The 15,503-nt window shown below is 41.0% G+C and overlaps 1 protein-coding gene and 1 pseudogene across 1 annotated transcript; both read left to right on the top strand.

Moving 5' to 3' along the window:
• Positions 1–3,067: 3,067 nt before the first annotated feature.
• On the top strand, positions 3,068–13,197 carry LOC136492674 (kinesin-like protein KIN-14I). The gene is made up of 23 exons (XM_066488667.1): positions 3,068–3,824; positions 4,302–4,374; positions 4,814–4,945; positions 5,099–5,328; positions 5,406–5,733; positions 6,748–6,847; positions 6,993–7,174; positions 7,293–7,408; positions 7,507–7,609; positions 7,733–7,885; positions 7,966–8,112; positions 8,199–8,399; positions 9,006–9,170; positions 9,235–9,339; positions 9,433–9,573; positions 9,682–9,876; positions 9,956–10,082; positions 10,170–10,372; positions 10,483–10,665; positions 10,908–11,003; positions 11,451–11,648; positions 12,142–12,413; positions 12,692–13,197. Exons 1-23 carry the CDS (start codon positions 3,655–3,657, stop codon positions 12,882–12,884), a joined length of 3,813 nt encoding a protein of 1,270 aa, XP_066344764.1. The 5' UTR covers positions 3,068–3,654; the 3' UTR covers positions 12,885–13,197.
• Positions 13,198–14,244: 1,047 nt separating this feature from the next.
• LOC136490941 (pterocarpan synthase 1-like) lies at positions 14,245–14,903 on the top strand (annotated as a pseudogene).
• Positions 14,904–15,503: the final 600 nt, after the last annotated feature.

The following is a 15,503-nucleotide window of genomic DNA, read 5'->3' as shown; positions in this document are numbered from 1 at the left end:
ACGAAATCACCATCCGGAGGTAATCTTCAACACGAAGAACTTGATTGGTGGCTGCGTATAGGACGAGACCACCTGTGTACGTGAATTAAATTGGTGGCTGCGTTTGGACGTGCCATGCATGTTAGCCGAATCAGGGAGTCAGGGTCAATCGGTCCTAGTTGAGCTGGTGGAGTCAAGTTTTGTTAGGGTTATATGACCTACGTGTCTATACCTGTGGCCTTCCACTACCGGACACGGCTGATTTGCCAAGTGCAAAAAGCTTTGCCGAGTGCTTTTTGTCGGGCACTCGGCAAAGGCAATCTTTGCCGAGAGCCGGACCCAACGACACTCGGCAAAAATAGGCCGTCGGCAAATCTGCCTTTGCCGAGAGCCGGACACTCGGCAAACTTTAGCCGTCGGCAAAAATTTTCCTTAGCCGAGTGCCGGGCGCTCGGCAAAGATTGGCCGTCGGTAAAAAAATCTTTGCCGAGTGCCGGGCACTCGGCAAAATTTGGCCGTCGGCAAAGGTGGTCGGCGTGACGGCGGCCACTTGCCGTCAGCCTTTGCTGAGTGCCCCGCCGTTAGGCACTCGGCAAAGGGTTTTTTATTTATTTTTAATTCTTTGCCGAGTGCCCTGTGACCTGGCACTCGACAAAGGCTTCTTTGCCGAGTACCAAGGTTGGCACTCGGCAAATTAATTTTTTTTGTTTTTTTTCTCCATTTTTTTGGGACCTTGCTACAGTAATTAAACTCCATTTCAAAATTTGGGACAATTTTGAGTTTTTTTACTATATTTTCTTAATTATTTTTGTTTCGTCCGACTATTTCAAATTTGAACTGCATGTACATGAAATAATGGAATTTGGTCATTCAAAAAATAGTATTCATGATGTTTGGCGTATGTTGAGGCCGTATCCAGGAACTCGCATGAAATTATGAGCATCTTGTTGTCGTAACATGACGATGTACTTGCGGGAAAAGTGTATTTAAATTATATAAAATCCAAACGAAGTCCGAAAATCACGAAACTTGTCGAGGTGTCTTGTTATCGCATGTGGAGGCCGTGGTAAAAAGTTGAGAAAGTTTGGAGCAAGTACTAATAGGGCACTCGGCAAAGAAATTACGAAAAAATTAAATATATTTGCCGAGCGCCGACCTGGCGGGCACTCGGCAAAGAAATTATTAAAAAAAATAAAAAAATCTTTGCCGAGTGCCTCTGACATGACACTCGGCAAAGCATGTGCTAACGCAACTGGCGTCGTGACGGTCACTTTTCTTTGCCGAGTGTCGAGATTGCACTCGGCAAAGACTTTGCCGAGTGCCCGATAAAAATGACGGATTTTTTACCGGAGGCTCTTTGCCGAGTGCTGCCCTCGGCAAAGGCTTTGCCAAAGGCAAAGTAGCCTTTGCCGAGTGCATTAGGCACTCGGCAAAGCGCCTGAATCCAGTAGTGTTCGGCCTTGTACCGAGTAGATTATATTGGATTTTATTGTGGAGTTTATTCCCTGTCGAGCCACCGCTCGAGAAACCCTAGATGGTGATCCCATCAGATTCTTAGTATTGAAGATACCACCGGATAGTGATCTCGTCCTATCTTCATGGTGGCTGCTTATTTGGCGTGACATGTTAGATTTATTCACTAAACGAAGGGGTATGGACCTACGGTGAACCAATTAAAAAGTTTAAAGACCTAAAAATGAAAGTTGATGTACCTGGATGACACGCCACAAAAAGTTAATGTACCTAAAAATACAGTTTGAAAGTTGATGAATCTGGATGATACGCCACCAAAAGTTAATGAACTCAAAAATACAGTTTGAAAGTTAATGAACCTAGATGACACATCACCAAAAGTTTATGGATATATGGTGCATTTAACTCTTCTTTTAACTTAGAAGGACCAGATCCAATTAGTATAATGTTATTCCTTTTCTTTTTAGAAGTACCAGATCCAATCTAATCATACACAAGGAATAATCAGATATTGAATAGGGACAAGTATGTTGGTAATCATCACAAAAGAAAAAGGACAAGTACGTTGTTGTCGTCTCGTAGATAGTCTCACTCGACGTGGTGTAATGATAAGACGATTAACGACTAACTTGTACAATAGGTTGTCGTATAATAATTCAATTTATCCTTAATTTATACAGATATCGAAGGAAAGTTTGTCAGTTATACGTCAATATCAAATAATTAAATACTTGTCTCAGTTTTTAAACCTTCCTTGTGAGATTCAACTCGTTCGGCTGGTACACAAGACTACTATGCACTAGTTTGTTTCGACTAATTTTGACTGATTCAATAATGTTATGTAAGAGAGAATAAGCTAAAATAAACCGAGACAAGCCAAGCCGAACATGCTGATGTTGTTCAGAAACAACCATCTTTTTATCTTATCTTCCGTCCTCTCTCTCCTCTAGGTCATAAGAATATCCTATCTAACTTTACATCAGGCAATCTTTAGCAGTGGACCTCCGTCCAAGAACTGGATGGATCAACAGATTTTCTTCGTGGCTGGCTATGTTTGTTTCCCTTGTAAAACTTTAGTCCCATCGAATGTTTAACACATATATAGAGTATTAAATATAGACTAACTACGAAACTAAATGGATAGATTGAAACTAATTTGCGAGACGAATTTTTTAAGTCCATGATTTGACAACGCGGTGCTACAGTAAATATATACTAATGATTAATTAATTAAACTTAATAAATTCGTCTAGCAGATTACATAGAACTTTTGTAATTTATTTTTTTATTACTATCAAAACACTCGATGTGACACTCGCAAGTGCTTGGTTTTCAGTCCAACCGTTGAACCCCGTTGCGTCATTGCAGGCGGTGAACGGCTCGTCTCTCGTACCGCACGGCCGCAGCCCACCTCAAAGCCGGACAAAACACCGCAACATCCCATCCCCCTGCCTATCTGCCGGACAGGCCCCACCTCACAGACCACCCCCACCCGCTCTCATTCCATTTCTCCCGTTCCCAAAATTAAATTCAAATAATTCTATCCGCCCCGTCTCCCCCTCCCCCGTTCCCACTCCCAACAACAGCAGACGCCGGCCTCCCAAAAAATCATGAGCGCTTGCGCGGCACGGGGACACGGGGAGGAGGAGTAATTCCCTCGGAAGGCCGCGTGATTTTCTTTAATCCGCTGGTACCCCCCAGCCTCCGCCTCCGCCTCGCCATACCACCCCCTCGTGAGCCCCTCTCTCCTTCTCGTCTCCAGTCCACACCTCGTCCCGTGCTCCCCCTCCTCCTCGCCTCCGGATCTCGTCCTGCCGGCCGCGGCCGGACGAGGCGCCCGCGACCCGGTCCGAGCCTCCCTTCCTCCTTCCCGCCTGTCGGCACTCGGGTCCGCTTACTTATACCGCTCGCATTGCCGGGGGCTCGCTCCATTTGTCCACCCGCTCGACGCGCGGACTCCCGGGGCGGCCCGGCATCCGGAGCCTAGAGTTCGGAGCTTTCGGGCGCCGCTTCCGCGTGGCGTTTTCGATCTGAGGCCGCGTCGCGGGATTGGTCTCGACGCTTGCGGTGATGGCGATTGGAGTTGCTCGGCGGTGACCTGCTGGAGGACGCGAGGACTCGAGGACCCTGAGGTTGATTGAAGAGACTTCGGGCGGGGAGGCTTTACTACTACTAGCTCGGTAGCTCCTGAGGAGGAGGGAGATGGCAGCCGGCGGTGTGGGGCCCGCGCAGCACCAGGCGCCGAACGGCGCCTCCGGCAGCGTCAGCAACGGCAGTGCCGCCGCCGCCACGCTGCTGCACGGCTCGGCGGCCTCCACCGCCAACGGCGCCGCCGACGGGTACGACAGCGATGGCTACAGCTTCGCGCCCCCGTGAGTCCCCACCTCCCTGCCTTCCTTCGCCGTCTCCTGCCGCTGCTTCGGTTCCGTTCCGAGTTGATTTCGTGCTGTTTATTGCCTATGTGCTAGATTTAGTTAATTACCGGTCCGGATGTCCCCGGTATTTGGATTATCTATTGCGTATGATGATTGCCAAAAGAGTTCCCAGCCTAGTGGAAAGTTGAGGGAAAAAGTTGGCCTGATGGTTTCATGGCTGGGATTTGTTTAATTATTGTATCCTGTTAATGTCGCTATAATTGGCTACCTGTGATGTGCTCGTAATCCATGGCCTACTACCCTACTTGTTAAATGCGTTAGGTACCAATTTTGTGGTAGTTGTTTTGAAGCGAAGACACCACCGCGTACATTGACATTGCTTTCTTCTGCACCACATTTGCGGAAGAGAGCTCTGTTTGCTTGGTAAGGTCGGATGTGATTCGTATTTACTATCTGAGCTTACTGTTTTTGCAGTACACCGTCAACGTTGTCAATGTCCATACCTCCTGAGCTTGCTGGAGCTATTCCGTTAATTGATCGATTCCAGGTACGTGACTACTTCGTTCTAGCATCCTCACCGATGCGATCATTTTTTTTTTTGAAATGAAGAGACTATCCAACATCTTGTCATTTTGTTCTTAAGAAATCGAGAGGTGAATCGAAACTTGAAAGTAAGAACAATTAGCACAACATTCAAGTTTATATTAAGGTTTACATTCTTTTCTATATGAACAAAAATAGGAAGAATGTAGGTTTCCAACTCTAAACCCTATATACTCTCACCATTCAATTGGTTAATACCAACATTTATCCTTGTCACTGGCATTAGAGACAAGGAATTCAATTAGGCAACACCAGCAGATATCCTAAGCATCCTGCAGGCTCATCAAAATGTCCATTAGGGTTCCATAGAGTACTGTTATCAATTTTCAGATAGTAAGAAATGCTTTGATTCCCACTCTGATATCAGTGCTGGAAAATGACAGGTGGAGGGCTTTCTCAAAGCAATGCAAAAGCAGATTCATTCAGCTGGAAAACGTGGATTTTTTTCTAAAAAGTCTGTTGGGCCACAAGCTCGTGAGAAGTTCACTTTGGAAGATATGTTGTGCTTTCAAAAGGTGATGCTGTTAAATCTCATTCCATTGTGAAGTTACACAGTTGCACTTGTTTCAACTTATTTTTCTTCTAAACTTCTATGCTAAAACTTAAGGTCAATATCTCACATCAAATCGCATCTATCATTAATTTGCGCTTCTTTGTACCTCCTGCAGGATCCTATTCCAACTTCATTACTAAAGATAAGCAGTGACCTTGTAAGCCGCTCAATTAAGTTGTTCCATGTCATACTAAAGTACATGGGCATCGATTCACCAGCAATAATAAGTTTAGAGGAGAGAATAGAACTTGTTGCAAAGCTCTACAAGCATACGTTGAAGCGTTCTGAACTTCGAGATGAACTCTTTGCACAGATTTCAAAACAAACACGTAACAATCCTGATAGGTGAGTTGGGCTTCTCATGGATGGCAAACATACGTGTATATCATTGTAGGAATTCATATATTTTTTTGTACCTGCAGGGGTTGGTCAATAAGAGCTTGGGAGCTTATGTACCTGTGTGCATCATCTATGCCACCAAGCAAAGATATTGGGGCATACTTGTCCGAGTATGTTCACTATGTTGCCCACGGAGCCACAACTGATTCTGATGTTCGAGTTCTAGCACTGAACACACTAAATGCATTAAAGCGATCAGTCAAGGCAGGTCCTAGGGTTACAATTCCTGCATGGGAGGAAATAGAAGCTCTTTTGACAAGCCGGAAGCTTACAACAATTGTATTTTTCTTGGACGAAACTTTTGAAGAAATCACCTATGACATGGCAACAACTGTTGCTGATGCTGTTGAGGTAAATGCATTTTTCCTGAGCTATTAGTTTTATAATTGATATATGCTCAATACATTCAAAAATCTTTTAAAAGAATGTAACATTGTTGTTGTAGTTCAGTTATAGCATATGTAAATGGCTTGTGTGACTTGCTTCCAAATAGTGTGCTATTACTTAGGACGTGGTCAGCAAAAAATGCACTGTTATAGAATGCAGGCATATTAGACTATATATGACTGGAAAAATACACAAAAATAGTGCTTTTCATGGAGATCGAAGCTCATTGATGCTAAAAGAGCAGGTGCAGTCTAAAGTTGCTAAGGGTCAAAGTTTTTATGCTTCTTGACTTGCCTGACCTCCATTTAGAATCAGTTTATATATAGGTAGGGTAGGTACTAAGTAATCATTTTTTGCCTTTTTTTTCTTCACTCAAGGTTGCCATAGCAAATCTTAGTGTGGGCATCTTCTTGGCTTCAACTCAACCTCGCAAAGATGTTGTAACCTGGTGCTTGATGCTACAATGCCACCAGTGGCGGGGCTAGAGCAAGTCCGAGGGGGGTGCGTCTTGTCTTGTGGGTGCAAGGGTCTTTGAAATATGGTTGCAAATATGGTGAAAATTTGACTCTTTCCACTGTTTTTTTAGTTTTGCGAGGGTGCGGCCGCATCCACAGTGAGCAATATAGCTCCGCCTCTGAATGCCACATGGATGGCACGCTTTGGTTATTCTTCATTTGCTATTTTGTTTACTCTAGAACTAATAGATTTTTGCGGTTGACTGCAATAATAGTTTTACTTCCAATTCTCTGGACTAGTTCCCCCCCCCTCCTTTTCTCTGTTGGCCAGTGGCATATATTCAGCCACATTACAATAGTTCAGTGTTATGTGATGATATTTCTATATGTTATTATGTTGTACTTTCCTTAAACAGTTCTGGCATTAGATTTGTTGCTGCAGTTTCTTGTGAGCTTTTCAAAGTTACAATACCATTTGAAGTTATAAATGTTCTAAGGAAACATAAAATTGATTTAATGACAGGAACTTGCTGGCATTATCAAACTTTCAGTGTATTCTAGTTTCAGCCTATTTGAATGTCGGAAGGTTGTTAACGGATCAAAGTCTTCCGAGGTTGGCAATGGTAACTACCAAGTCTTTTTTTTTCTTTTCTATTTCATAATTTAAATAATGCATGTGGTTCGGATAACATGATCAGAAGGAAATGTAGTAGGATTTTGTAGAAGTTTTTCAAGTAACACGTGCATTTCTTTATCTTTTATATGCAGAGGAATACATTGGATTAGATGATAACAAATATATTGGCGACTTGCTATCTGAATTCAAATCAGCTAAGGATCGCAACAAAGGAGAAATTCTTCATTGCAAACTTGTATTCAAGAAACGTCTCTTCCGCGAGTCGGATGAGGCTGTGACTGATCCAATGTTTGTTCAGCTATCATATGTCCAGGTACTGGTTTGATAGTCTTGTGATAGCTATCTAACTGAAGGACTGCCAGTTTGTTTGTTATTGTTACTCAAGTAATCTTGTTTCCAGAATAGATCTAACAAATAACATTGTTCTGCAGTTGCAACATGATTACATTTTGGGAAACTATCCTGTCGGCAGGGATGATGCTTCACAACTCTCTGCTCTGCAAATCTTGGTTGAGATTGGATACATTGACAATCCTGAGTCCTGTGTGTAAGTTTTTCTTAAGGTCCTACCTGATCTCTCATGCCATTTTTAGGTGGTAACAAAAATAATTTGTCCCCCTCTGTTCATTTTTTTGCTCTCACCAGTGAATGGATATCACTTTTAGAGAGATTTCTTCCTAGACAAGTGGCGATTACCAGAGCAAAGAGAGACTGGGAGCCTGACATCATTTCACGCTTTCAGTTAATGGTATTTATCTAGCTCTTGAACTTTATATTTATTAGTCTATCGATATATTTACAATTTGCATTCACATTGGTAAAGCCTCGTTTGAACTCTAGCTTACCTGAGTACTCTGTTGTTTGATTCCAGGAACACTTATCAAAGGACGATGCACGACAACAATTTCTCAGAATCTTAAGGACTCTTCCATATGGGAACTCTGTTTTCTTTAGTGTTCGGAAGATTGATGATCCAATAGGATTGCTACCTGGAAAAATTATTTTGGGAATCAACAAACGAGGGGTCTGATCTCAACCATGCGATGGAAACCTCATATTCTTTCTGCTAAGTAAAACTGACCTTGAGTTTCTGCATGAATGCAGGTTCACTTTTTCCGCCCGGTTCCCAAGGAATATCTTCATTCTGCAGAACTAAGAGACATCATGCAATTTGGTAGCAGCAATACTGCTGTTTTCTTTAAAATGCGAGTTGCTGGTGTTCTTCATATCTTTCAATTTGAAACAAAGCAGGTATTCTAAAGCTTCGAGGCAATAGTTTATAATACATCTGTCCTGTTATATCATCTATAGCTGTTAGAATAACCATGGTTTTTTAGGGCGAGGAAATATGTGTAGCACTTCAAACACATATAAATGACGTCATGCTCCGCAGATATTCAAAAGCACGCTCTGCTAATAGTGTGACATTGCAAAATGATGTTAACCAAGCATATAAGCCACCAAATATCGAAATGTATGAGAAGCGTGTCCAAGAACTGACAAAAACAGTCGAGGAATCTCAGAAGAAAGCAGATCGGGTAAGTACCTTTGGCCACAAACAAAACTGGCAACCTAAGGTATTTGCTAGTGTAACTTGAAATTTCTAAACTATTTCTTTGCAATTGGATTGCCTGGTGCAGTGTTGCTTTAATTGAATTGGATATGGTCCTCCTGGCTTATTTAAATATACTGTTCTGCAGTGGCTAAAAATCACAGCTCACTTTGTGTTTTTGCTCAGAATCACAAAATGGCAATTAACAGAAAAGAAAGTTGTTCAGTTTCATTTTGTTATTCCACTTATTGTTAATAAACAATGTGCCAGACTAGGTCAAAATTTGTGGAAGACCATATTTAGTCAGGTACTGGTAATAGTTGAGAAATATTGGTTAAGATGGCTAAACTTCATGATTCATGAACATCTTATTGTCACATCGAATATCTTTTAGGTGTCCGTATAGTACCCAAATCCGTTTACAATTCCCACTTACACTGTGGTCATGTGAGGGCTGCAACGGTGACATCTTTGAACCTATCTTTTGTCTTATGCATAGCTAAGAAAATAGAAATGCCTATCTTATAAAAGTGTACATTTAATACATGTATAGAAGTTGCTAAGGAAATAATTGTCTTTACATTATGTATAGTTGCAAGAAGATCTACAGTTGAAGACAAAACAAGAAACGGAGATGCAGGAAGAGTTGGAAGGGCTAAGAGATACCTTGCAATCTGAACGACAAAGTTCCAAAGAAGTAAAAAATGAGCTTGATAAACTAAAATCTCTATATGATGAGAAAGAATCTGCTTTGCAGGTATGGTGATAGATTGTTGGTTTAGTGAAAATTGTTTGGATCATCTGACTTTCCATTTTATTAGGCTGCCCTGATGGAAAAAAGTAGACTTGAAACTAGATTAACAAATGGCCAGGGCCGTGAGAGAGATACTTTGACAACTGTAGGCAGCGTCAATAGTGACATTGAGGTATCTGTGACCTGTTTATAACTTCTTTGTCCACACTGATTTCTGCAAAATTGTTATAAACTTCTGATGCTTTTTCTCTTTTGTGTCTAAAAGATGTTTACCAAACTTAAGGAGGAGTTGAAATCATACCAAAAGGAGCTTGATGCATCAAAAGAGGTCTTGAAGAAGCTAATGTCGGAAAAGAATCTTCTTGAGCAAAAAGTTCAAAGGCTTGAAAGAATGAAAAATGAAGAGGTTATTTTTATTGTTTCGTTGTTATGCTACTTATATTTTTTCTGTTATGATTTCAGTGAAAATTTTGTTTATTTCATATTCTGAAATATGGTTTATATAATTATGCAGAAAAGCACAATGGAAATGGTTTATGCGGATGAATGCCGTAAACTGAAATCTCAAATTGCTGAATTGGAGCAGAAATTGGAAGTTGCGACACGTTCTTTAAATGTGGCTGAGTCAAATCTTTCTTTAAGAAATGCTGAGGTTGATAGCTTGCAAAATAGTCTGAAAGAACTTGATGAGTTAAGAGAGTTCAAAGCGGTACGAGATTTATAATAACTGCATTTATTTTTTAGGTCTTTTAAAAAATTATATACTTTTTGGTTTTGCACTGTCTCAGGATGTTGACAGAAAGAACCAACAAACTGCTGAAATTCTTAAAAGGCAAGGAGCACAATTGGTGGAACTTGAGAATGTTTATAAGCAAGAACAGGTTCTGCGAAAGCGTTATTATAATACAATTGAAGGTAAATCAAAATTAAATGTTTGTGCTTAATAATGGCTATGATATTTTGTGATGAATTTACCATGACTTATGTTCCAACTCTTTACAGATATGAAAGGAAAAATAAGAGTTTTTTGTCGCTTGCGCCCTCTAAGCGATAAGGAACGTTCTTTCGAGGAGAAAAATATAGTTTGTAGTCCTGATGAATTTACAATTGCACATCCATGGAAAGATGAAAAGTCGAAGCAACATATATATGATCGTGTTTTTGATGCAAACACAAGTCAAGAAGAAGTCTTTGAGGATACTAAGGTGAATATTTCAAATGCTATCTTTTGTGTTGATGCTGTCAGTATATAAATTTTATTTCTAGGATTATTCACTTTGGGTTTCATATGATCTGTTTAATTTATGTGGTGCAGTATCTGGTACAGTCAGCTGTTGATGGATATAATGTTTGTATATTTGCGTATGGCCAAACTGGTTCTGGGAAGACTTTCACTATTTATGGTTCAGATAACAATCCTGGTCTTACTCCAAGGGCCACATCTGAACTTTTTAGGGTGATAAAGCGCGATAGTAACAAATATTCATTTTCTTTGAAGGTAGGAGGAATATGTGTTTGTAATGTTTATCTTGATTACAAGGCATATGCTTTGTTCATTTATATCTTCTAAACTCGGCTCATTGATTTGTACTGTTGACCAATGCTTTATTCTTTCATTTTACATGGTTTGGGAAGAAAAAATGACTTTAGAAACACTGTTTCACATGTTTTAACATGTTCTTTAGATCCCAAGTTTGTCTTCTATATTATCCTTAAATTTAATTGTGTTTTTATACGTAGGCATATATGGTGGAGCTTTATCAAGATAATCTTGTGGATTTATTGTTGCCTAGAAATGCGAAGCAGCTAAAGTTAGAGATAAAAAAAGATTCCAAGGTATAAGATTTGTGTTGATAGCTAATTTGGATTTTCTTTCTTATATACATTCAATTCGTTGTTGTTACACTGCAGTGGATATGGTACCCTACTTTATTTACATATTTGATTACCACTTTTCTTATTGGTGTTTTTGTGCTTTTCAGAAACAGTAGTATATTCAGATATTTATGTTTCATACTTTGTTAATTGCTAGGACATACAGTTAATTTATCTCATTTTTTGACATTAAATAACTTGCTTTAGTACTTTCCTGACAGTTTGTTTCTGCATCTCCATAATAATTTTGTTCAAATTCTAAAACATCTATATTTGATAGTAGTAATTCAAACGAACCAACCATCACTTTGATCTGTGCAGTTTCCATTGACAATTTCAGAAGTGTTTTTTTTATCCATGTACAACCTTTTATGCTCATAGAGTTAATTATTCGATACTACTTTTTAGGGTGTTGTTACTGTTGAAAATGCGACAGTTGTGAGCATTTCAAGTATTGAGGAACTGAGGGCTATAATTTCAAGAGGTTCTGAGAGGAGGCACACTGCAGGAACGAATATGAATGATGAGAGTTCAAGGTCTCATCTAATTCTTTCAATCATTATTGAAAGTACAAATCTCCAAACTCAATCATATGCAAGAGGCAAGGTATGGCAGGATGAAGCTGCGAATTTTACTCCAATTTGGTCTGAGTCATGTTTTGTCTCCCTTTATCTGTGGCCTGGGCAATTCATCCACATCGTTGAACTTTTGCATACTGTAGAAAATACTACACCTGTGATTTGATGGAGGTTGTTTTTAAACATTACCTGGAAAACACACTAGTCGTATTTCAATTGTTCCATAAGATTAAAAGCTTTTGTACTTTCTGTAGTATCTTGGCCTTGGCAGTCTGGTTATTCATATGATCTTTGGTTTTCATTATTATTGTTTCAATACTATGCAATAAATAATCTCAGTGCATGTTTTAATTTTGTGTGTGATTTAATATGAAGTATAGAGCAACACCATATTTCTACTGGAACTACACAGTTTCCTGTGAAGCTATTGCATTCTAAACAGTCCTTGGGCTATTATAATTAATCTCAGAATTTGTTTCATATTAAAGGGAAGAATTGACAGTGTTCCACTGTTTGAACAGCTAAGTTTTGTGGACCTTGCTGGTTCTGAGAGGGTGAAAAAATCTGGTTCAGCAGGAAAGCAATTGAAAGAAGCACAAAGTATAAATAAATCTCTTTCTGCTTTGGCTGATGTTATTGGTGCTTTATCTTCTGATGGACAACATATACCTTACCGGAACCATAAGTTAACAATGCTTATGAGTGATTCTCTCGGAGGCAATGCGAAGACCTTAATGTTTGTGAATGTTTCACCAGCAGAGTCTAACTTGGAGGAGACTTACAACTCACTGATGTATGTACTTCTTTGCTCACTGAGTCTATGTCCTTGTCTTTTGGGTTTGCTATTTGTCACTGTTTCCATTAATGTAGTTTTGATATATTAGCTTTTCCATTGATTAGGATCATTTCAGTTGTTTCTATCAAATGGGTATGATGATTAGGTTAATTTTGTTGCAAAATTTTTGTTTCTACTGATTGGAGTCGACATTTTTTAAAAATTTGTCTCAAGATAGGACATTCCTGTGGTACGGTCCAGTGGCTTTGTTTCATATAATTTTTGAAACCTTGTAGGTATGCTTCACGGGTTCGTTGCATTGTTAATTATACGAGCAAGCATGTTGCCCCAAAAGAAATCATGAGGTTGAAGAAGTTAATCGCCTACTGGAAGGAGCAAGCAGGCAAGCGGAGTGATGGGGACGAATTAGAGGAGATACAGGAAGAGAGGATCTCAAAAGAGAGAGCAGACAATCGCCTGACTGGTTGACAATGTGACACCACCACTGAATGCTCCTGGTTTCATTCTTCCATTACCTGGAGAAGAGGTGATTGATGCTGATGAGCATTTGCGACTGTCACGAGTTCTGTGATGGCTCTCTAACAGAATGTTCTGATATCATCTGACTATCATGTACACTAATTGTATAGTAGGTACGTCTTATACTATGGCAGCGATGCCCGTTTGTACAAAGAAGAATGTAGCACACATTCATAGAAGGGGAAAAAGTTGAGGGCTAACTTTTTTTTTTGGGAGGCTTGATGCGCCCTAAGCCCCTAACAGCTGGATCACACGTCTTATTAGCCTTTGCTGCAGATATTTAAAGCATCATGTGAGCGTCCTCAGCAAATTCTTTCTTATGTTACGTTAGATCGGGTAGGCTTGGATGCCAGTTTATCGTTTGTTTGATTATTGAAATCGGTGGTGTGTTTCCAGGCCTTGATGTCATACCATAAAGAAACCTCCAAGAGCCAGACTTACATATGGTGGCCATTTTTGGTGATTTTGCCTTGGCATGAGCATAATAAAATGGTTCCCTCACTGGATATTCATTGCACCTAAAGATGTATCAGAACCAAACAGTGTTCGGTGCAACCAACATGAATGAAGATGACCTAAGGAATTCCAGAAGAAATAAATAAATTTGATTATTTAAGAAGCAGCACAAAATAAGATTCCTCAATTGTACGAAAGCTCGCAATCACTTGCATGTGTTGGTAGATAGGCACGCAAGAACAACTAATCAGCATCTTTTCTTTAAGAAATGAACACCTTTTACTTCCATAAAAAAAAAATAATTCTAGCATAGTGTCAACTAAAATAATCTTAAAGACTAAATTTATATAAAAAAGTTAAATTTTAGATAGTTTGACTAAGGAGAGAGCTGGTATTACATTACGGAGGCGGTAAGAGCATCTCCAAAAGCTTTTCTAAATCTCACTCTCTAAATCATTATTTGGAGAGTCACTTGCATAAAAATCGCTTTCTATATTTTTTTTAACTTTCCAACAATTTTTTTACATCTTATGCGCGCTCTAAAGAGTCATTCTCGTCATCTATTTTTAACTAGCGAGAAATCAGGAATAGAAGATGGCTACATTTGGATAACTATTGAGAGAAACTGTTAGAGGGTAGTTTTTCATCAAAATCTCAATTTCTAGCATTTAGGAAGGATTTAGAAAGTCTGTCGGAGTTCTCCAACATGCTACGCTAAATGATTGATCGGCCTGAGTGTGACTGCCCGCCACTCTCCCATCTCATCCTCACCAACTCTTCGCTTCTCTCTTTTCTTTTGTTCAAACTCTCTCTCACAGACACGCACGCGCGCGCGCACACACGTAGTTTTAGAGCAACGACTGAAGCAATGGCCGCTCCTCGGTGCTCTTCCGTGGCTCTCATGCTGCTACTAACCTCCTGCTACGGCGTCGCGTCCGCCGCGGATGAGAAGCTGACCCACCTCCACTTTTACTTCCACGAGGTCGAGGCCGGCACGCCCAACGCCACTGTCGTCAACGTCGCCAGCCTGCACAAGTACGTAAGCGCGGCGCCCCTAGCTCTGGCGCTGCGCATGCATGTATCTTTTTTCACCCAGTGCTAAAGCCTCTCGATCCGTGTGGCGCGTGCGTGGTTCCATGGCGCCATGCCATGCCATGCGTGCAGGAACATGTTGACGTTCGACGACCTAAACGTCGACAACGCGCTGCGGGAGGGGCAGGGCCCGGAGTCGCGGCTCATCGGCAGGCGCAGGGGATCGGGGTGCATGTGTCGCTGGACGAGTCCGGCGGCCTCACCGCCATCGACTTTGTCTTCTCCGACTATGGCAAGGACAACGGCAGCACGCCGGCGACGATAGGACACTTCACCGTATCCGGTCCGTCAGAGCACAGCATCGTCGGTGGCACGGGCAAGCTCCGGTTCGCGCGCAGGTACCTCACCAGCAAGCTCCTCAGCTCCACGGACACCTCCATCGTCGCCGTCTTCGACATGTACTTCACCCCGGCCCACTGATAGTCGTCCAGTGCACAGACGCCTTTTTTTCCTTCTTCTAAAATTCAGCACGTACTAATTTTTTTAACGAATAATTGCAAATATAACATCTGAACACCTATAGGCAACTGGAGGGCCGACAGGCCCTCCGACCAGGCCAGACGTGCCAGCGTACCCTTTTCGGGCCGATTGGCCTGTGGGCCTGCGGAGAGCCGATTGCACGCTATAGGCCAACCGTGAGCCGACAGGCCACCAAAAACGCCGGCGACGTACAGACGCTCACAGGCTAGCAGGTACGTACATGTTTCTTATTTTTTTTCCTTTCTTATTATTATGTTTCTTTTTTCCTTGGGTTTTATTTTTATTTCTTTTTTCTAATCTTGGATGCCAGTTTATCGTTTGTTTGATTATTGAAATCGGTGGTGTGTTTCCAGGCCATGATGTCATACCATACAGAAACCTCCAAGAGCCAGACTTACATGTGGTGGCCATTTTTGGTGATTTTGCCTTCGCATGAGCATAATAAAATGGTTCCCTCTCTAGAGACTCATTGCACCTAAAGATGTATCAGAACCAAACAGTGTTCGGTGCAACCAACATGAATGAAGATGACCTATGAAA

Source organism: Miscanthus floridulus, chromosome 11 (genome assembly GCF_019320115.1).
Source record: "Miscanthus floridulus cultivar M001 chromosome 11, ASM1932011v1, whole genome shotgun sequence".
NCBI classification, from domain to species: Eukaryota; Viridiplantae; Streptophyta; class Magnoliopsida; order Poales; family Poaceae; genus Miscanthus; species Miscanthus floridulus.
The sequence above is the reverse complement of the archived record's forward strand: the minus strand, read 5'-3'. Positions and strand labels throughout refer to the sequence as shown.

Bases quoted from the DNA above. Each gene is read 5' to 3' on its own strand.
- LOC136492674 (XM_066488667.1), top strand. From the start codon at position 3,655: ATGGCAGCCGGCGGTGTGGGGCCCGCGCAGCACCAGGCGCCGAACGGC. The intron at 5,734-6,747 runs GTAAATGCATTT...ATTTAATGACAG, and splicing joins CTGTTGCTGATGCTGTTGAG to GAACTTGCTGGCATTATCAA. The intron at 8,400-9,005 runs GTAAGTACCTTT...CATTATGTATAG, and splicing joins CTCAGAAGAAAGCAGATCGG to TTGCAAGAAGATCTACAGTT.